We start from the raw sequence: 22,443 nt of genomic DNA on the forward strand, positions 1-22,443 counted from the left end.
CATTGTAAAAAATTTTGAATGATATTTTGTTACCTACTTCTGAATAAACTTTCTTTCTTCTTCTTTCTTTCTTACAGTGAAAATGAAAAACAAGGGATATTCATATCATTCCTATTTTCTTCAGCTGTGCATAACCATCACCAGGATTCATGACACTACTGACGGCGGATGTGCTATATCAAGCATTTCTGGATGTTCTGGACAAGTACATATTGTTTTCGAAATTCTACACATATCACGTACGAAAACTAATTTCGACTGAAACCCAATTTTTTATTTCCTTCACCAAACGCATATTAGATAAATTTCATTAAAAAAAAAACGGAGTGATTAGAAAGTTCTTTCAGAGAATCTATGAATTGCAGAATATAAACAATTCGGAATTCATCCAAAGATATTTTCCAGCAAAAAAGGTTCGATTCAATACACATAAACAAAATTATAAGAAGAGCTGCACAGGCCAAATAGATATGAAAACTTCTAGTAATAGGTACCTGAACCCTAAATTGAAAATACCATTCTAGAAATTTCAGTTTGAAAATGCGTTATTTTAATGTCAGGTATAGTTAATATTCTTCATTTCTACATAAAATCATTGAGTAAGTAGAAATATATGTATCGGTACAAAAATAGACCATTTTGAAATGTAATTTCTCCGTAATTGCCTTCTTTCAGGTACCTATGCAATGCTGAACCTACCTCGAAACTGTCAAATTGTCCAGCAATGAAATAATACGGTACACAAAAGAGTACCGAATAACCTTTATTTACAACTGATGTTTATCTGATGTGGCAATAAAATCGTGAAATAACTCAAATAAATTTACACGAAATCACTTCTTGTTAACTTCCAAAGTATTATCCTCAAGCACAATACCGAATCTAAGAGAGCTTCTGAACTTCCCAAATTTTGTATTATATGAAATATGGTAAAAACAAGGTAATTTGCCAGCCATTATTACATCCGAATTGCTTTCCTTCATAATAACAGACATTTACTTTTTCCCAAATTTACGAAACCTTCGGTCCGAAGTAATTAATTGACTATTGGATCCAATCCAAAACCTTCCATGAGGAATCCATTTTTTCATTCGAGAAAGTTACATGAAAATCGATCGTATGACTCTAAAGATAATCAATGCTGCAATAGAAACATGCAGGTATAAGCGACAAAATATTTTTTTGTTCGTGACAAATAATTCAGGTTTTCAAGAATATATTTCCTAAAAGACGGTCCTGATAGCTACAAGCCACGCCCCTCAGGGAGGAGCAACGATTTTTAGTTTACAATTCTGGCACTTGAAACAAATTTACAACGTCACATAGAATTTTGAGTAACTATGATGTAATATATTTCTAATTGGTATCATTGGAAAGAAGAAGAAATAGGCTATGACCATATTGTATTAGATTTTCGAATTTAGGTCAACTGAAGCGACAATAAATTATTCAAAATTGGTATTGAAAATCGTACTTTCTACTTCAATAAAACAATTAATTTGCAACTTAAAATGAAATTATTACCTAACGAACATACAAGGGATAAAGACCTTCCAATATTGTTTTGAATCATCTCGATAGCGTTTACCGTTCCTGAGAAAATCAAGACCGAGTTAGTTAAGAAAACGCCTGAATTTGTGCCGCGTTAACGGACTCTTAAAATATCATACATATTGCACCAATATGCAGTACCGTATCTAGGGCGTGGCGAAGGTGGCACTCGCCACCGGCGCAAGGTTTGTAGGGGCGCCCAAAAATATCAAAAGAAAAAAATATTGGAACACCAGGCGATACAAAAAAAGTAAACAACGGATGAGTGTATACCGATGACGAACGCAAAAATCACAGATGTGAATAGAATAGAATAGAATAATAGAATAATATTTATTGATCCTGTGGATTGTAACATAACAATATAGGACAAGTCAATTACAAGGAAAAAAGGCTCAAAAAAAAAATAAACAAGAAAAATTACATAACAGAAACAGCCATCCTAGCTCTAATGTAACTCATTATCATTGAGAAACTCTTGAACACAATAGTAACATTTTTTTATTAATAAATTTCTTACAGTATGTTTAAAGGCAATTTTATTCTGCAGTTGCTTAATCGAATTAGGTAACTTATTATATAATACAATACCCATATAGGCAGGGTCATGTTCAAATATGCTCAATCTATGTCTAGGTATAGAAAGCTTCCCACCGTGTCTTGTAGAATAATCATGGTAGTCACAATTTTTCCTGAATTTTTCCAAATAAGACTTCACAAATATCAATATTTCCATGATATATATACAAGGCACCGTGAGTAGCTCGATTTTAACAAAAAATTGCCGACAAGGAGCAAATCTCTGTGCACCCAGCATTATTCGGATAGCTCTTTTTTGAACGCGGAATACTCTCAAGCTCAATGATGAACACCCCCAGATAATTATACCATACTTTATTCTGGAATATATATGCGAATAATAGTATGATTTCATTATTTCAAAATTGGTCAATCCTCTCAACCTATACAGGGCATAACAGGCTGACGACAAGCCACCACATACAGATTCAATATGACTTCCCCATCCCAAATCATTTTCCAGACATAAACCCAAAAATTTGGTTTTAGAGACCTGTTGGATAATTTTCCCATCTTTTTTCAATAGAAGCGATTCTGTATAATTTCCTGTCCTTGGTGAAAAACACATGAATACAGTTTTTTCTGTGTTCAGATGAAGATGATTTTTATTGAACCACTCTACAAATTTGCCGAGCATTCCCTGGGCACACTTTCTCAGATCTTCCTTGTTTTCCCTGAGATGGGAGATAGGAGCAACGCCGACAAAGCGGATAGATAAAGGGAAAGTAATAAACACCGGACATAGACGAGCTCGTAGTGCAATAAAAGTACTAATCTTGAAAGTGGTAATAAACTCATAGGTAAACCGTAAAAGGGTCCGATTTTTTACTGTCGTGCCGATTTCAAAAGAGAGTAAAATGATTATTCGTTCATTTTATGGGAAAATATTCGTTCTTCGTCTTGCGAAATCTGAAATTTTATATTTTGGAAATCTCGGGTGGGGTTGATTACCCCCAGTATTTGTACGCTCCTGGGGACATCTGAATATTGCTACATTTTTATTCCGGCGAAAAGTATACACTTATTTCAAACTATGTTGAGTGTTTACTGTGTTTTCGAGTTTCTGCATATTTTAAATTCTATCCACAGAAATTGTGGTATTTCAGGTAAGTTGAGAAAAAATTATACATGAAAAAAAAAATTTATTTTTAAATATAAATCAAAAATATCCTGGGCTTGCAAAATTGGCATTATGGTTCGTGTTGCCTCTTCCATTTATAGTTTTCATTTGGAGATAGATCAATTCAAATAAAACAGAAAACTAATATTAGATATGGGTTGATTCTTGATTGAGTATTCAATTATTTATTTAATCAGAAATTATTATTTTCTTACCAAAAAATTCGTATGAAAAAAATTAAACAAAGGATTTTGACTATCAATCATCCATCCAAATATTATTCTTATGCTAAGTTTACGATTGTTTTTTTGCAGACATGCCACCAAAAAAATTATCAGAAGCGCAGAATAAAGTACTACGTGCTCAAAAAACTGCTACCTTAAAAGCCAACACAAGTGACATATCAAAGTTTTTATTACCACAAAAACCGTGTACTACTGAAGTGAGTGAAACTGTCAGTCTTACTCATTCTGATATTTCTGCTTCAAGTTCTACAGATAGCGAAAGTGAACAAAAAATATTCATAAAACTTGAATCTAGTCAAAATCACGAAAACGAAGAAAATCGACAAAATCATGAACTCCAAACTAACATAGAGATTGACTTCAACAATCCAACAACGTGGAATATATTTAAAAATACTATTACGATGTATGTTGAGCATGGTCCTATTTGTTTTGATGACATCGAATGTTATCCATGGCGAACAACAGGCGATTTGAAAAACATTGGTTCACAAACATCAAGAAAAATGGAGAAAGAATTTTTAGGAATCGGCTCATTTATTGTAAGGATTTGGACTCACTATTTTGTTTCCCATGTAAACTTTTTAATGATACCAACAACATTTGGACCACTGGTTTTAATGATTGGAAACATTTAAATCCTACGTTACCTCGTCACGAAAATTCCATCAGTCATAGAGAAAACTACATAAAGTTGAAAGCTTTTGAAAAGAGATTGAAAATGGGTGGTTGTATCGATGATGAGCTGCTGAAAACAATAGAAAACGAGAAAAATAAGTGGAGGCATATTTTAAAAGTGATCCAAATTGTGGTAGACTTCTTAACACAATTGAACTGATAAGTCACTATGATAATGTTATTAAGGCCCACATTGAAACCCACAATAAAGGCACTCTCCTATTTTTCTTCTGGAATACAAAATGAGCTGATTGGTTTAGCAGCTACTAAAGTACGAAGACAAATTATTAAAGATATAAAGGACGCGAAATATTTCTCAATATTGGTTGACTGTACCACAGACGTGGCCCATCGAGAGCAGATGGTTCAGATAAAACGTTACGTGCATATTGATAGCAATAAAAAATGCAGTATTAAGGAAAGTTTTATTGACTTCATTAATACTCGCGAAAAAACAGGTGAAGGACTCGCAAAAGAAATCGTAGAAAAATTGATCGGCGATGGTTTGGACATTAACAATGTGAGAGGGGCAGTCTTATGATAATGGGACTAATATGGCTGGAAAATACAAGGGTGTACAAGCTCGAATTTGGATGTTAAATGATAATGCGAAATTTATTCCTTGCACTGCCCACAGTCTGAATTTAGTGGGCGTTCATGCTGCTGAGGTGAACCCACATATGGAAACGTTCTTTGCAACTGTTCAGCAAATATATAATTTTTTTGTTGGATCTTCTTCAAGGTGGGAATTACTCAAAACAGAAGTCTACCTCACTCTAAAAGGTTTTTGCGATACTCGCTGGTCCTCAAAAGTAAACGCTGTACATTCCTTGAAGTCACAATTAGGTAAAATTATTGAAATTCTTCGCAAGCTAAAAAAATTGTCCTTAGTAAATTTGATATCAAATTATGAATTCTTCATATATCTTAACTTCTGGGATATTCTGTTGAGTATTACGAATGATACTTGGACTATTAAACGAATTGAAAGCGTATAGAGAAAACTTTCTCCCATCATTGATGGAATTTTCAAAAATTGAAGCAGATAAAATCGGAATTGAAGCAATATTACATGAGTCAATTTTTGGAATCAGTACAGCACACTCTACAATTTTTCTATTCACGTCCCTATACCTATCTCAACTGGATTCCGAGTTATATGCGTTTATTAGATTTCACATTGATTCAATAAGCGTTAATTTCTTTTGTATTTTTATTTTCTCTATGTCGTTCATAGATCGATATATCAATGAATCAGTTCAATCCATAAATGTCAAAATAAACAATTATTGCCTAACAGGTGTTTTGTTCCGAGGTCTTTCTATAAATATTGGCTCAAGAAAGATATACACATATAACGCATATAACTCGGAATCCAGATGGGATAGGTATAGGGACGTGAATAGAAAAATTGTAAGGTGTGTTGTACTGATTCCAAAAATTGAAAAATATACTAGGTGTCTAATTTGAAAAAATTGACTTTTTTACAATTTTGTAACTTAGCAAATGATGATTTTTTTTGGTCCGTCCTGTATTATTGACAACCATAATTCAAAAGCAGTGACACAGATCAGATCAATATCTAACGACTTGCAAAATTTCTGACTTAAATCTCAAATATTGAGCGAACAAGAGACATTTTCTTAATACGCCAATTTGATTTAAAATTTCGAAAAATAATTAATAACTCAAAAACCGTTAAAGATAGGGATAGAAAAGTAAGAGTAAATGGATTTAATATTTTATGGAGTATCATAAAAAAATAGAAATACCGGATGTCCCATTTAAAATAACAAAGTTGTTGCCAAATTGTCGTATATCCGGCAACACTGGAAATATGAAATCATTTTAAAAATGTACCTTAAATGGCCAAATATCTATCCACAAAATTTGAAATCTTTACCATCAATAGTTTCCATAATAATCTAATAGGCCACTCACCTTGGGACACCCGATATAAGTTCATAAATGGGAGGAAAATGACAGATTTCTCGCTCGATTTCTCAGATCATTTTCAGAAAGTTATATGTATAACGGATACAGGTGTTAAAGTTCAAGTTTTTCCTCATAGTACCTTCCCTTCAAAAGATATTCAATTTGAATTGGCATAGATATTCCAATTTAAAGTTTTCGTCATGCTAATTTTGAATACAAATCTACAGGATGATATTTTTTCTGAGAGGGTGCCCGCTTCTTTTCTCCAAAACTATTTCTCGGTGAACCACTGGTTGTTTAGAAAAATGAGAAAAAAAAACTGGTTACTACACTTTTTGATTTGTTGTAATTTTTTCGTAACTACTATCGATTTCGATAAAAAAAATTCAAACAGCTCTCCAGTAATCCTCAGGAAAATTCAAATTATTATAAAGATCCAGTTAGTACGCTGTGATGAATAGATAAATATATATTTTGGTACTTATTCTCCCCCTCTGTAGCGAATATTGATAAAGATTCGATAAACTGATATAATCATCACAAGAAAGTTGGACTACAAGAAACAACCAATATCTCGCAAATAACGTGTTTGCGGGCTCATGTTTATGCGAGTTTTCATTCTTGAAATTATCTTGATTTATCTCTCATTTTCTTTCTTAACTCCAATTCAGGAACACCCAGTATAAGATAAGAACAATAGAATTGGTAATGAAAAAATCGATATCAAACCTCTTTTTCTCACTTTGAAGATATAAATAAACGTTATCGTCAATACATTTTTTTTTCGATTAAATCTCCCCCCACCAGGGAAAAAAAAAGTTCTAAGCTCTTGTATATGCTAGTGACTAAGAATTTCTAACACTTGAAATCAAGAGATAATGATGAGTGAATTCATGAATAACAGTATTCGTGACTGAAGTCATGAATTCACTCATCAATAATATTCCAAAATTATCTTTATTTATAGAGTGTACACTCAGTCAAAAGTTACTCATTAAATAATCATCTAAACATACAAATGAAGATATTTTGATAAAAGTGGGTCGTAAATAATTGGTGATACAGAATATTTTCGTCTAACACAAATATAAAAAAACATTTCAGCAATAATTATTTTCAAAATAACAACTTAACAATCAAAAGATGTCACTTAATGAACCCGACACCTAATTGAATAATTATAATACCTTTATCGCTTTTAGGTCCCTCCATAAAGGTATAAGACCTAATGGTCAAAAGAATGACAGATAAGGGGTAGAATTTTTGGACATTTCAGGTTACAATTTCAGTTCGTGAACATACTAGTGGAAGTTGGAATTCGGAGAGTGCTATCTTAAAATTCTGAGTGAAGAATTATTATACTCCAAAGGTTTTGAATTTTTCAAGTTTGAGGGGAGTTGAAATTATAATTTACGGTAGGAATAGAAGAAAATATGTCGAAAATAAATGGAATACCACAATCGTGCGGTTATACAAGTGATAGCTCAGATCAATCAAGTAAGTCTCCAAAATTGTATTTCTTGTGGACCAAAATTGAAAAAATTTGTGTTTAAGTCAACAATTTTTATACCGAATGATATGATTTTTCACAAACAGTTAAATCGAGTGCATTAGACCAATGATAATACTTAATGAAGTCCGATTTAGTCATAAAAAAATTTCATGAGTTTATAATAGAATTTATGCAATGGAGATCAAGGTAGAAATATTCCTACAAGTTAAATTTTGAATACAAAATCAAGAATGGAGCATTACGTAATTGATAGTAATGATATACATGAATATTATTCAATTATCTTAGTATAATATGAAAATAATTATAAAATTATGTTGAAAAACTTAACTATTCCAAATTTAGTAAAATTATTTTGGAGTAAACACTCACATTTTAAAATATAAAATATCTCTCAATTGACACATTTATTTTTCAATCTTATTATTTTAATCCAAGTTAACTGAATGAAGGCTTCCTAAATACTGAGCTCTACACGAACTCCAATAACTTCGTTAGATGAATAGGCCTGAATGATATCAAATGCATTGTGTGAATCAGTCAACAAAATATCGAGAAGGATAAGAATTATTGGAAATAAAACATAAGTAATATCCACTAATATAATATACCTTGGTTTATTTTATCTATAATGATTTTGCATTAATTAAGGTCCTAATCCATTAGATAATTTGTATTTATGATTGATTAATCTATTTATTTTAAGGATGAAATCATTTGTCTATCCAAGCACAATAAAAGTTTCGCAAAAAAAAGCGAATAGGTATACTAAAAAATTTCGAAGAAAACTTGTTTTTTTTCGAACATTCAGTGAAAGTTATCTAGAGTTTGACTACTTTGTATATTCTTCAGAATTCAACCTGATTACGAAATTTAAAAAAAATATCGAAAGCCCAAATCGTCATTTCCATTTCATACAACTCAATCAAAAAATGTTCAAAATTACCTTATCTTCTGTTATATGAATAAATAAATTATAAGTTGTGGTACTTAACCCAATATGTAGCGAACATTAATGAAGAAAGCATTAAATTCAGTGATATTGAAACATAATCATGCAAGTTTTTTAGAAATTCAACTTTATAAGCGTTAATTTCTCGAACAGAGCACAATAATATTTCGTGTAAATGGCATTTCTCTCTAGATGCCACCGTAAAATGATAACTCTTGAACGGAAAAACCTAGAAATGTTCAAAAAACGTATTTAGAATGGCGCGGCTGAAATCGGACTAGGGGTTCCGTAAATATAGTCATTTGAATTTTTTTTTCTTTATTTTCCAAACTATAGATTGGATCGAAATGAAATTTTGATTATCTAGGATGATTTATTATTTATTATTATTATTGTAATTCTCATCACAGTCACAATTATACAAACGTTTCGGGAAGAACCGTTTCCAATGTCTAAAAATAATGATAAATTACAAACATAATACAATCAAAAAAACAAACAGATAGAGATCCATTACCTCTTTGAGTACTGTAATAAATAACAACTTTTATCTGTTATTTTTGAGGGACATTTTGTGGAGTAAGGTGAGTTGTGTGATATTTAAATATGGTGTATAATTATTAAAAAACGAAAGGAAACCTGCAAAGTTCCCGATTTTTACCGTCTTTCTAAATATTTCTGTATTTAGGTATTTTTTGAAGTATTGAGAATAAAATTAACTCAATGTAAGTACATCACACAAAATTAAAATTTAATATATTTTTTAATTACAGATGTGGATAAAGATGAAATATTAGCAATGAGAAGTAGGTTCCCAACTAGAGTACCAGTGAGTATTCTTATTTATTCACCATCAAATTTTCCATGGTTCGTCAATATCATATCAATTGATAAACAAACATTAATAGTTGAAAATTATTTCAAGAACTTGACCATTGTTCATTCAAATCTTCACTTTATATTTTAATCACAAATCTGAAGTAGTAATCCAAAAATTATATCAGAAATGACTGGTTATTTCCTTTTTTTATAAATGTTTCATATCATGATGTTCCATAACTTTTGTAAAGTCTTACGCCACCAGTCTATTATTTGTAATATTTTAATCGTTTTGGTATTGCTATACACTGCCACATATCTTTTAATGTAGAATTTGATTTATAGTTAGAAGGAAAAACATTACTTGTGTAATGATTATATAGAGAAAAAAAAATAACTTTTTTTTCCATGAAGGTCAAAATTTTCGTATACTAAATAAATAATGAAAATATAAAAATTGAGCGCATGTGAATAATAGTAAAATAAAGACGAAAAATGTTATAAGAAACAACAGATAAATTTCAGAGACAAATTTTGTCAGGCCTAGAACTTTTCGAAAGTAACAGGCACATTTTACTTTCATGATTTCCTTCATATATAAATGAATATGAATAGAAATTTAATTATGGTGAAAAATAATAAATACAAGAATTTGATTGTAAAATGGACTATGGATCTCATAACTACCAAGGTTTTAAATATTTTTTTTATAGGTTATCGTTAAAAGATTCTCCAAAGAAAAGCATTTACCTCAGCTGGATAAAAAGAAATATTTAATACCCCAAGAGGTGACCATGTCAGAATTTCAAATGTTTCTGAGGTAATTATAAATTACAATTTAACTTTTCCATCAGGAATGTATCTTGTGATTCTTTCATTTTCAGAAATAAAATGGAACTTCAAAGTAACAGATCTATGTATCTTCTTGTTAACAATAGATCGATGCTTAGTCTATCGACGACCATAGCTGAAGTATACCATGAGTATGCTAACAACGAAGGATACCTTTCAATAACATACACATCTCAAGAGGTATTTGGTAGCAGGTCTGCGGATTCAATTGAAAAAAGTTCAAACTCGAAAATAAAATACTGACTGAAGAGTTGATATAATAAAATGACATAAAAATATGACTTAGTTATGAGTTTAAAGACTGTTATTTATATGTTTTTGTGATTCATTTCTTTTTGAAAGCATAGTTTTAGCTTTGTACTGATTTACTATATTTTAAATAGGTCAATGAAATGCAAAATTGAAATTATTATAATTACTGTCCTATCACTTGTCAAATAGTTATTAAAGACTGATTTCTGTTTGAATCTGGCATTAAAAAACAACAACCAAAATGAGTTGGGATAACAGAAATAATAGTGTTCAATACCTTTGAACAAGTTGTGAATTATTGTAAATTGTTGCTTCTATAAATATTTATTGTGTATGGCAGTTCTACTTCCTCATGCATTTTTCATTTTGTCTCATTCATTATTTATTGAATCAAATATATTTCTACTTAAGGGGTAGTAGAGCTTTATAATATTATACATAGTGCTATTAAAATTGTTAAATTCGATTAAAATGTTTTCTATAATTAAATGTTGTAATAATTTTTTACTTAATCAAAAGATTTATATTTCCCTTTACTTAAATTACTACTACAGTGCTCGAAAAAATCTCTAGATGTAGAAACTAATTTTTAGATTTTCTGAATGAATGAACCCCAATTTTGTTCAAAGTTTCATATGCTCAAAACGTAACATCTTCGAGATATTTCGATTCGTCATAAATTGGAGGGTCTTTGAAAAAATCTAATAATATTGAAAAGAATAAATTTATTCTATTGATATTTTGAAAGTGAATACCAAAAGAACGAAGCTATACTGAATTTTTAATAATCAAGCATTAATATCAAGCTTATTCTGAATGGAAAATAATGAAATAAGGATAGATCTCAATCATTTTGCGAATATAACAAAATTTTCAACCAAATCTATATACAAAAAAAAAAGAGGATCTATTATGTAAGGACATCACGTTCAATCGACTGCACCAAATTGGACAATTCTTTTTTTTTTTTTTTTTCGTTACTGCCATGAAAAGATTTATACAAAGAAATATTTTCGACAAAATCGTATGGAAAAGAAAAAACAGAGTTTGCTGTTTCCTCCGACCGAAAGAACAATTTATTATAGAGAATAATGTGACACGTCGAAAAGTGTATTTTGGGTTGCCCCACAGAACGTGCGCGAATTCAATACATGTTCAGTATCTTGATCATGTTTATTAAAATATCATCCATATTGCACCAGTTTGTATTGAAAATACGATATTCGAATCGGATTAAAATATCTCCATCGATTATGAAATGTAATATAACCCATATTTTCAAGAGATACAGGGTGATTCATTGGTAAATTGGCAGAAGCTGAACGTAGGAGACTGAGGTGAGTCAGAATAACCTATATTTGAAGGGTCTTTCTCTCTTTTTAATCTAGATCCAGAGTGTTTTTTTGGGTTTTACAATTTCTTCAGGTATCCATAACTTTCGAATCACCATGTGTATTTTCATGATATTTGGTACATTTGTTCTCTGCAACTACTACTTCATAGATAGATACAGAGATATTCATTAATATTTCATAGTAACAACATCATGAAAATACAATATAAACATATAAATCAACAAATTCCATCAAATTATATAGAGGATTCCTTATTAGATGATCTTCCAACACCTTCCTCAAAAGGTTTACTCTAAGTTTTTTCCATGTCATTGGAAGTTTGTCGCATAGCCGAACACCTTCATGTTTCCGTTACGTTATTTCCATCCTTGTACCTATTATCTTCAGATTTTACTTTGTTCTATTATTATATGGATGGCAGACACATCCCTTGTCAAACGAAGAACGAAAATTTTCCCATAAAATGAACAAATAATCATTTTACTTTCCTTTGAAATCGACACGGCAGTAAAAAATGGGACTCTTACGTTTTATGAGTTTATTATTGCTGTCTATTTTTATTTATTGCACTACGAACACGTCTATGTCGGAGGTTTATTATTTTCCTTTATCTATCCGCTTTGTCAGCGTCGCCCCTTATTTGTCATCTGTGACTTACCCGTTGTTTCCTTTTTTTTGTATTATTCTCGTCACAAAATTTCAATGCTTTAGTTATCAAAGAACTGAACTGAGTAATTCGTATCGAAAAATTATCTGGGCTGTGCTGTACAATTTATTGTGTTTCAATCAAATTGCAATTTATTGTGAAGAAATCAGTTTTGAATTGACTACCTATATATAAATTCATAAATTGGAGGTACAAAAGAAAAAAAAAAGATTTCTCAGATCATTTTCAGAAAGTTATATGAGGAATCTCGCATTTTTCCTCTTAACTCCAATTCAGGAACACCCAGTATAGGGTAAGAACAATTGGTAGAATTGGTAATAAAAAAATCGATATCAAACCTCTTTTTCTCACATTTAAGATATGAATAAACGTTGTCGTCAAAACATTTTTTTTCGATTAAATCCCCCCCACCAGGAAAAAAAAAGATCTAAGCCCTTGTATATGGTAGAGACTAAGAATTTCTAACACTTGAAATCAAGAGATAATGATCAGTGAATTCATGACTTTATTCATGAATAACGGTATTCATGACTGAAGTCATGAATTCACTTATCAATAATATTCCAAAATTATCTTTATTTTTAGACTTATAGAGTGTATAGTCAGTCAATAGTTACTCATTAAATAATCATCTAAACAAACAAATGAAGATATTATGATAAAAGTGGGTCGTAAATAATAGGTGATACAAAATATTTTCGTCTAACACAAATATAAAAAAACATTTCAGCAATAATTATTTTCAAAATGACAAATTAACAATCAAAAGATATCATTTAATGAACCCGACACCTAATTGAATAATTATAATACCTTTATCGCTTTTAGGTCCCTCCTTAAAGGTATAAGACCTAATGGTCAAAAGAATGACAGATAAGGGGTAGAATTTTTGGACACTTCAGGTTACAATTTCAGTTCGTGAACATACTAGTGGAAGTTGGAATTCGCAGAGTGCTATCTTAAAATTCTGAGTGAAGAATTCTTATACTCCAAAGGTTTAGAATTTTTCAAGTTTGAGGGGAGTTGAAATAATAATTTACAGTAGGAATAGAAGAAAATATGTCGAAAATAAATGGAATACCACAATCGTGTGGTTATACAAGTGATAGCTCAGATCAATCAAGTAAGTCCCCAAAATTTTATTTCTTGTGGACCAAAATTGAAAAAAATTGTGTTTAAGTCAACAATTTTTATACCGAATGATATGATTTTTCACAAACAGTTAAATCGAGTGCATTAGACCAATGATAATAATACTTAATGAAGTCCGATTTAGTCATAATAAAATTCAAGAGAATATAATAGAATTTATGTAATGGAGATCAAGGTAGAAATATTCCTTCAAGTTAAATTTTGAATACAAAATCAAGAATGGAGCATTATGTAATTGATAGTAATGGTATACATGAATATTTTTCAACTATCAATTATCTTACTATAATATGAAAATAATTATAAAATTCTGTTGAAAAACTTAACTATTCCAAATTTAGTAAGATTATTTTGGTGTAAACACTCACATTTCAAAATATAAAATATCTCTCAATGAACACATTTATTTTTCGATCTTATTATTTTAATCCGAGTTAACTGAATGAAGGCTTCCTAAATACTGAGCTCTACACGAACTCCAATAACTTCGTTAGGTGAATAGGCTTGAATGATATCAAATGGATAGTGTGAATCAATCAACAAAATATCGGAAAGGATAAGAATTATTTGAAATAAAATAAGTAATATGCACTAATATAATACCTTGCTTTATTTTATCTATAATGAGTTCTCATCAATTAAGGTCCTAATCCATTAGATAATTTGTATTTATGATTGATAAATCTATTTTTTTCAAAAATAAAATCATTTGTCTTTCCAAGCACAATAAAAGTTTCTCAAAAAAAGCGAGTAGGTACACTCAAAAATTTCGAAGAAAACTTTTTTTTTTCGAACATTCAGTGAAAGTTATCTAGAGTTTTATCATGTTGTATATTCTTCAAGATTCAACCTGATTCCTAAATTTTAAAAAAATATCGAAAGCCGAAAAGGTTATTTCATACAGGGTGTTCTGATTTGTTTCCGACAAACTGAAACGGGTGTTAGATCACATCATTTTAAGCAAAAAAGTTCCTATGAACATGGGTCCGGAAATGCTTCGTTTCCTAGATACAGGGTGTTAAAGTTGAAAAAATAATTCGCGTTTTCTTAAATATCTTTCGACTGATTCCAAATAATTGCATGAAAGTTGGTACATAGGGTTTTTTGAGGTGAGAAATTCAAATTTATGGTCGATTTGGTTGTATTTTCTAGAGGGCGCCACTGGAAATCATTTCGTCCCTTTAAACCGTTGCAACTTTTCTGTGCTACGCTGTACGTCATTCTGGACTAAAAAAATCGATTCCCCTGATTTTTCTAGTTAAAAAAGGTATACCTTATTTAAGTTGCTAGGGGCAACCGTTTCAGAAAAAAACGCATTTAAAGCCAAATCCATATTTTTGTAATCTCTAAAACATGTAGAAACAAATTTGTAATAATTTTAAATTAAATATTTTTTAGAAGTAACAATTTAGAACAAAACAAAATAACATAATAATTTTTAAAGAAGGTGTTCGAATCGTCCACCGTTCTGTTGAATGCACAAATGACATCTTCGAATGATTGATTGTTTTACATTCAACAATTGTTGCGGCAATAGATTTAAAATGGCTGTACACAATGACAGATTTAAAGTGTGTTAGGTTCAGATGTCATTAATTATAATTATAGTTAACTAAGTTAATAGCTTATCAACAAATACAGGAAAATGGTATTGGTTACCAAAGGCCCGAACGAAGCATACAAAGAAGAAATCATATACAGAGAAATAGGATTTTACAGACCTTCGAAGAAAATAAAAACTCAGTATTTGTAAAGCATCCCATCAACGCAATATTTCAGGAAACAGAATATTCAGAACACTCAAAAACAACAATTACATAGCATACCACTTCTACTTATTAGTGGGCAATAGAAAATCCGCATGCATTTCGCCTTAGAAATTTTCAAAATGAATTTAAATTTAATAATTGAATAGGAACAATTTCATGAAAGGATTTCGAAGCAGTCAAAACATATTAAAGAAAACGCGAATTATTTTTTCAACTTCAACACCCTGTATCTCGGAAACGAAGCATTTCCGGACCAATGTTCATAGGAACTTTTTTGCTTAAAATGATGTGATCTATCACCCATTTCAGTTTGTCGGAAACAAATCAGAACACCCTGTACAACTTTTAAATTACCTTATCTTTCAGTTCTACAGAGTGAGTCAACATTGTTTGATATCTCTTTTTTTTTTTGTTAACTATACAGGGTGATTCACGAAGACCGTTGGTTAGAGGAAGACTCGAGATAATCACTTACAATTTTATGGTTAAGCTTTGTTGGGAGAAATGAATTCTTGGAAAACCTTAAGATTCATTCAATAACACCAACTTTCGTTTTTAAATGTAACACCCAATGTTTTTTATTCACAATCAGATTAGATACTGAATTCTATACATTGTTTCTTCTCGTTGAATCGATTGAGCCCATCAGATTTTGGGTGCAATTTCAAATGCAAACCAATCTTTTTTCTAGCAATTTCAAAGTTGGGCCTCTTATCTTCTATAAGGCCCATTTGCACCCAAAATCTGATGGGCTCAATCGATTCAACGAGAAAAATTACTAAGGACCTCAGTATTAAAATATGAATTTTTGCATCCTGATCTGAATGATTTTTGAACAAAAAACGCTGTATAGGGTCCAAAAATGTACGAAAAAATTTTGGTTTCAACCAATTCGGATGTAAAATCTCCCGCTGAATCCGAATTTGCCATAGAAAAGATAGGTTTGCATTTGAAATTTCAAAGTTGGGCCTCATATCTTCATATAAGGCCTTTGGGGCCCAAAATATAATGGGCTCATCGATTCTTCGGACGAAATGACTAAAGACCCCAGTATCAGAATTCCGATTTTCCACCAGTGCACGAAATAAATTCACCTTTTCCAGACTTTTGAACCACCCGGTATAATATTAGTTTAGGTGTGTTCTGAGGATCAGGAGCGTACATTATTGAAAAACAATGAGATCAGCACGAAAGAATAGTTGCAGGTGAAAGCTAGTATTATTTTATATAGAACAACCTTTTTTACTTACAGGTATATACACCGGAAGAGATGAAATGGTAGCAATAAGAAGTCGATTTCCAGCGAGAATACCTGTAAGTAACCATTAGTCATTTTTTGAGGAATAAATGATTTCTATATAATGTTTTAAGGGATGAAATAGTCCACTCAGATTTAATAATTCAATTCGATATGAAAAATAACACTGGTATAATATATATCTAATGAAAACAATATGAAAATCTAACCCGAAAATTTAAATTGCTTGAATTATTCCTTAGAAGCCTACGTACATAAAGGGTGTTTTTTTTAGAGCTATAGAACTTTAAATTGCAATTAAACAACGATGGATTATTCGATTGACATGAATTTTATTTATCCGCAAGATAATCTTGTGGCATTACATTTTAAATATGATTTCTGGCATATGACCGCCACTGCTGGCTCGGATCTAGTCCAATCTGGACGTCCAATTTTCGATGACTTTTTCCAACATTTGTGGCCGTATATCGGCAATAACACGGCGAATGTCGTCTTCCAAATGGTCAAGGGTTTGTGGCTTATCCGCATAGACCAATGACTTTACATAGCCCCACAGAAAGTAGTCTAGCGGTGTTAAATCACAAGATCTTGGAGGCCAATTCACAGGTCCAAAACGTGAAATTAGGCGGTCACCAAACGTGTCTTTCAATAAATCGATTGTGGCAAGAGCTGTGTGACATGTTGCGCCGTCTTGTTGGAACCACAGCTCCTCGACATCATGGTTGTTCAATTCAGGAAGGAAAAAGTTAGTTATCACGGCTCTATACCGATCACCATTAACTGTAACGTTCTGGCCATCATCGTTTTTGAAGAAGTACGGACCAATGATTCCACCAGCCCATAAAGCGCACCAAACAGTCAGTTTTTCTGGCTGTAACGGTGTTTCGACATACACTTGAGGATTAGCTTCACTCCAAATTGTTTGTTGACGTAGCCATTCAACCAGAAGTGCGCTTCATCGCTAATGGACGTAGTGCGCGATACGTATTCCGCACAGAACCATTATTTTCGAAATAAAATTGCACTATTTGCAAGCGTTATTCAGGCGTGAGTCTATTCATGATGAATTGCCAAACCAAAATGAGAATAAATCACTTGACAGCTGTTAAATCGGTCGCCATCTTGAACAGTAATGCCAACTTAAAGTTATATACCTCGAAAAAAACACCCTATATAATTGAACGGTCAACAATCCATATAACGACCCCGTCCGAAGCTGGAAAGCATTCAAGCAGGTTTTCCAATAAAAGATTCCATTTTGAATATCCCGCTATATGGCCAGATGCCACTATAGCAGATGTCATCTTTTGACATTCCACAAGTAAAAACTACCCCATTACTAAAAATGAAACGATACCCGCTTCAACAACGCACTGAAATTGTTAAAATTCACTATAAAAATGGTGCCAATTCAGCAGTCACAGTTCTCAAAACTAAAGCACATTTGGGTTGTCGTGGGGCACTTTCTCGGCCGGTGATGTGAAGAATCGAAACCAAGTGCGTCGCTTAACAACAACCGAGAATATTTTTGACTAAAAACTCAGGTTTGAGATACCCAGCCATAGTATAAGGAAAGGATAGTAAGCCATCCGCCGTTTGACGGCAAGGAAATAGTCACCAGAGCTCGCTAATGTAGTTGGATTTTGATTTGGAGAAGTAAATTGATAATAGATAGCGCTGAATCATGAGATATAGATGGCGCAGAAATAATACGATAATTTATTCAGTGGGGTGGTTGAAAAGGGGTCGCATGACATTGCCAACAATTTTTATGTTATTATTAAGTTATCACAAATACACCCCTCTGGCGTAAATGCTTATTACAGAGCAGAAAAAATATCAAAATATAGAAATCTTCAGACCACTCTATTTCAAATATTTCAGTTCTTCAAAATAACACCGATTTTTTCAGAGGGCTCTACTTTACGGACCAATTTTTGACAGTAAAATTCGAGTAAAACGTGATTACAACTAGATGGCGCTCAACATCAACAAAATCGAAAAAAGCACTACACTGGCTTACTATCCTTTCCTTATACTATGACCCAGCTATAAACTTTTATTTTGATAACCTAAAAGTTGTCTAGAAAACTACATATGGTAGGTTGTCCGCGTCTATTAAATTCTAAGGTCAAAGGTCACAAAACCTTTTTTTTTCGAAATTTTTGCAAGTATCTCGTTTCCTATAAGTTTCTCGCTATTTGTTATCAATCAACATTGTAGAAAATAAAACTTCCTAAAACTTTTGTTTGGACAGTTTTCTACAGGGTGTCCCATAAGTGGCACGTCACAGTGACACCGGAGGTAGGTCAGCTAAAGAGGGACCTAACCAGCCTAACATGACCCCAGTAAAAGTTGCATGGTTTTCGAGTTATTACCAAATTACGTTTTTTAGTGAATTTTCACCTTTTTTAACATTGTCAGGGTCAGAATTCTGCTGGAAAGCTCTCGAAGCTTATTTTTTTTGTTGTAATGGAATCTTAAATAGTTATTTAAGATGACATGAGTATGATTCTGTCAAAAAGTTATGTGGATTTCCGTAAATTAATGGATAAATCTTGATTTCAATTGCTAGCAAAACGAGAACTTCGACTTTGGACACCTGCTGTGAAAAAAAAATCCTTGAAACAAAACGAGCAAGTCTGCAAGTAACATCAAAAAATTGGGCATTTTAGACAGATTTAGAAATGGTACAATACATGAATCTTATGCCCATAAAACTAGGTATTTTCATCATTTTACCGATGCCCTACTTAACTAAGTTGAAACTAGGAACCCCGCTATCAGGTAATTTTGCCGCTTGCTATGACATTACATTTGATACCGGGCTTTGTTATTATTTGTTAAAGTCACAATAGGGAAAAAGATGGATTAGGGGAAGCGAAAAAGGAATATTATTGAAAAAAAAGGTAAATTAATTAAAAACAGACTTAACTTTCGATTATTTATTTAATTCTTAAATCTAACTTACAGTAAATGTTCAAACTGTTTCCCTCGGACTCTAATGCATAAATGACACCGTTTTATAAAATTACGATTCAATTTTCTTAAACTAATTTCCGATATGGTCCAGGCTGCGTCGAATACAATAAGAAGCGAGGAAGAATTGCGTGAACGCGTATTCGACGCAGCCCGGACCATATCGGAAATTAGTTTAAGAAAATTGAATCGTAATTTTATAAAACGGTGTCATTTATGCATTAGAGTCCGAGGGAAACAGTTTGAACATTTACTGTAAGTTAGATTTAAGAATTAAATAAATAATCGAAAGTTAAGTCTGTTTTTAATTAATTTACCTTTTTTTTCAATAATATTCCTTTTTCGCTTCCCCTAATCCATCTTTTTCCCTATTGTGACTTTAACAAATAATAACAAAGCCCGGTATCAAATGTAATGTCATAGCAAGTGGCAAAATTACCTGATAGCGGGGTTCCTAGTTTCAACTTAGTTAAGTAGGGCATCGGTAAGATGATGAAAATACCTAGTTTTATGGGCATAAAATTCGTGTATTGTACCATTTCTAAATCTGTCTAAAATGCCCAATTTTTTTATGTTACTTGCTCGTTTTGTTTCAAGGATTTTTTTTTCACAGCAGGTGTCCAAAGTCGAAGTTCTCGTTTTGCTAGCAATTGAAACCAAGATTTATCCATTAATTTACGGAAATCCACATAACTTTTTGACAGAATCATACTCATGTCATCTTAAATAACTATTTAAGATTCCATTACAACAAAAAAAATAAGCTTCGAGAGCTTTCCAGCAGAATTCTGACCCTGACAATGTTAAAAAAGGTGAAAATTCACTAAAAAACGTAATTTGGTAATAACTCGAAAACCATGCAACTTTTACTGGGGTCATGTTAGGCTGGTTAGGTCCCTCTTTAGCTGACCTACCTCCGGTGTCACTGTGACGTGCCACTTATGGGACACCCTGTATACGATCAATCGTTTCCAAGATAGAAGGCGAAGAGCGCGTGGTTAGATATTTTAAGATCAACCGGTAGGTAGTCTCGGCCAAAAACATACCAGATAAAGTTTGTTAATTATTGAAAAATACATAATAAGTTTAATTTATAATTTCCATTTCCAAAGTTAACCCCTCCCCCACCACGATGGTCAAAGAAATTATTGAGGTTGTAGCACAAGTGGACTTCCCCCTCCAAACTATCAATTAATATATCACACGAAACATTTTTCCATAAGATCTTCCCTTTTCTAGATAAAAACAAGGACCTGAATTTTTTTTCATCTCAAATATCTAATGACAAGGATTATTGTAGCTTCGGTAGAGTCAGAGTGAAAATTCGAGAGAATAATCATAAAGAAATTAAAAAAATTAATCTAAAATCATAAAACTGCATTATGGATTAAAATTTTTATCTGAAACTAACTTATATAAAATTTTGTAATAAAGAACAAACTCAAAGCTTATGCTGAAAATTACTCTTTCAATACAAATACTTTTGCAGATAATATTGACAAGGTTAGCCATGGAAAAAAAACTGCCCATGTTGGAAAGAACCAAATATTTAGTTCCCCAAGAAATGACCCTGGCACAATTCCAAATGATAATCAGGTAAATATTTTTTTTGAAAATTAGACTTTATTTGTCAACATAGTCATCTTCAAGAGTGATACATATACTCTAAAGCCTCCCTTTTTTGTACTCTTTAACTCGGCTTCAACCTTGACAATCGCTTCTTCATTAGAGCCAAATTTCTTTCACTGGAGCAACTTTTTAGCGTTATTATCCATGGGCCAGAGGCTGAATAAAAATTATCAAGTCATTCTACTTTTTGTGCTCTTGTCGTTATGTTAATATTTAAAATTGTTTCAGAACTAGCATGCACCTTAATTCAAAAAAAGCATTGTATTTTCTTGTGGATGGGAACCCAATGATCGGATTATCACTGACTATGGCTGAACTTTACCAAAACTGTGGAAAGTCAGATGGATATCTATATATTACATACGCATCACAAGATACGTTTGGATAGATTCAATGGAAACTAGGCATTAATGATTGAAGACTGACTGTATTTTTTACATGTTGATTATATTATGTTAGATATGAATATTGTTCAACTTATTTTCAAATGTAAAAACTGATATTTTTATGTCTCATATACAATTGAAAGCAGCTTTTTAATTATGTTACATGTAGTTGTTATATTTTCTTTGTAATTTTTTAATTTTAGAATCCAATACTTCATAACTAGAAAAAATTCATGTATTTCCTGAAAAACATTTACAGTAATTTATTTTATTTATTGATCAAAATTTTGTTGCCTCCCTAAGCAGGAAAGTGTTATAAGATTCATTGGTTTCACGATTATTATTGTGATTGTGTTATTTTTGAGTTGATAATAATTGTAAATAAATTTTTGATACCATAAAGTAATATTTCAATTATGTTTGGCATTCAATTTCATATATTGATGAAATATTCAAATATCAAGCAATGAAAGCATAGACTGATCTATATTGTATAAAGGGATATATACAACTTAAGGTGTCTGAAACAACAACAGCCTGCAAAGGGAGAGATAAAAGGATGATTACCATCATACCATCCACTCATAAATATAAAATTGTAACATCCACATTATTGTACAAATATTATAATTATGATGATCCGATTTTGTTTGATATATCTACTGAAAGCCCTTAATCCTTATTAGATTCTTTTGAATCATAACTGCACATAAATTATTGAAGGATCTACAAAATTAGGACTTCAAATA

At 31.6% G+C, this 22,443-nt stretch overlaps 3 protein-coding genes across 7 annotated transcripts in view; 2 read left to right on the forward strand and 1 right to left on the reverse strand.

Moving 5' to 3' along the window:
• The window catches only part of LOC123675586, a 75,139-nt gene that overhangs the window by 52,070 nt on the left and 626 nt on the right, over positions 1-22,443 (reverse strand). For 2 of the 4 annotated variants that reach the window (XM_045610968.1, XM_045610970.1), the window contains exon 3: positions 16,690-16,751. The exons of the other annotated variants lie outside the window; for them this stretch is intronic. The gene's annotated coding sequence lies outside the window, so the exon portion shown is untranslated. The remainder of the gene's footprint in view (positions 1-16,689; positions 16,752-22,443) is intronic. 4 annotated transcript variants of the gene reach the window in all.
• On the forward strand, positions 7,488-22,338 carry LOC123675593 (microtubule-associated proteins 1A/1B light chain 3C-like). 2 transcript variants are annotated; one of them, XM_045610985.1, is made up of 5 exons: positions 11,649-11,833; positions 13,347-13,641; positions 16,692-16,753; positions 21,169-21,275; positions 21,537-22,338. In XM_045610985.1, the coding sequence occupies exons 2-5, from the start codon at positions 13,578-13,580 to the stop codon at positions 21,694-21,696; spliced, it is 393 nt and encodes a 130-aa protein (XP_045466941.1). In that variant the 5' UTR covers positions 11,649-11,833; positions 13,347-13,577; the 3' UTR covers positions 21,697-22,338. The 2 variants fall into 2 exon arrangements, with proteins under 2 accessions (XP_045466942.1, XP_045466941.1); XM_045610986.1 differs by lacking the exons at positions 11,649-11,833; positions 13,347-13,641 and adding an exon at positions 7,488-7,605.
• LOC123675594 (microtubule-associated proteins 1A/1B light chain 3C-like) lies at positions 7,629-11,283 on the forward strand. Its single transcript, XM_045610987.1, has 3 exons — positions 7,629-9,402; positions 10,106-10,212; positions 10,277-11,283. The coding sequence occupies exons 1-3, from the start codon at positions 9,373-9,375 to the stop codon at positions 10,485-10,487; spliced, it is 348 nt and encodes a 115-aa protein (XP_045466943.1). The 5' UTR covers positions 7,629-9,372; the 3' UTR covers positions 10,488-11,283.

The sequence above is a fragment of the Harmonia axyridis genome, chromosome 3 (genome assembly GCF_914767665.1).
Source record: "Harmonia axyridis chromosome 3, icHarAxyr1.1, whole genome shotgun sequence".
Taxonomy (NCBI): domain Eukaryota; kingdom Metazoa; phylum Arthropoda; class Insecta; order Coleoptera; family Coccinellidae; genus Harmonia; species Harmonia axyridis.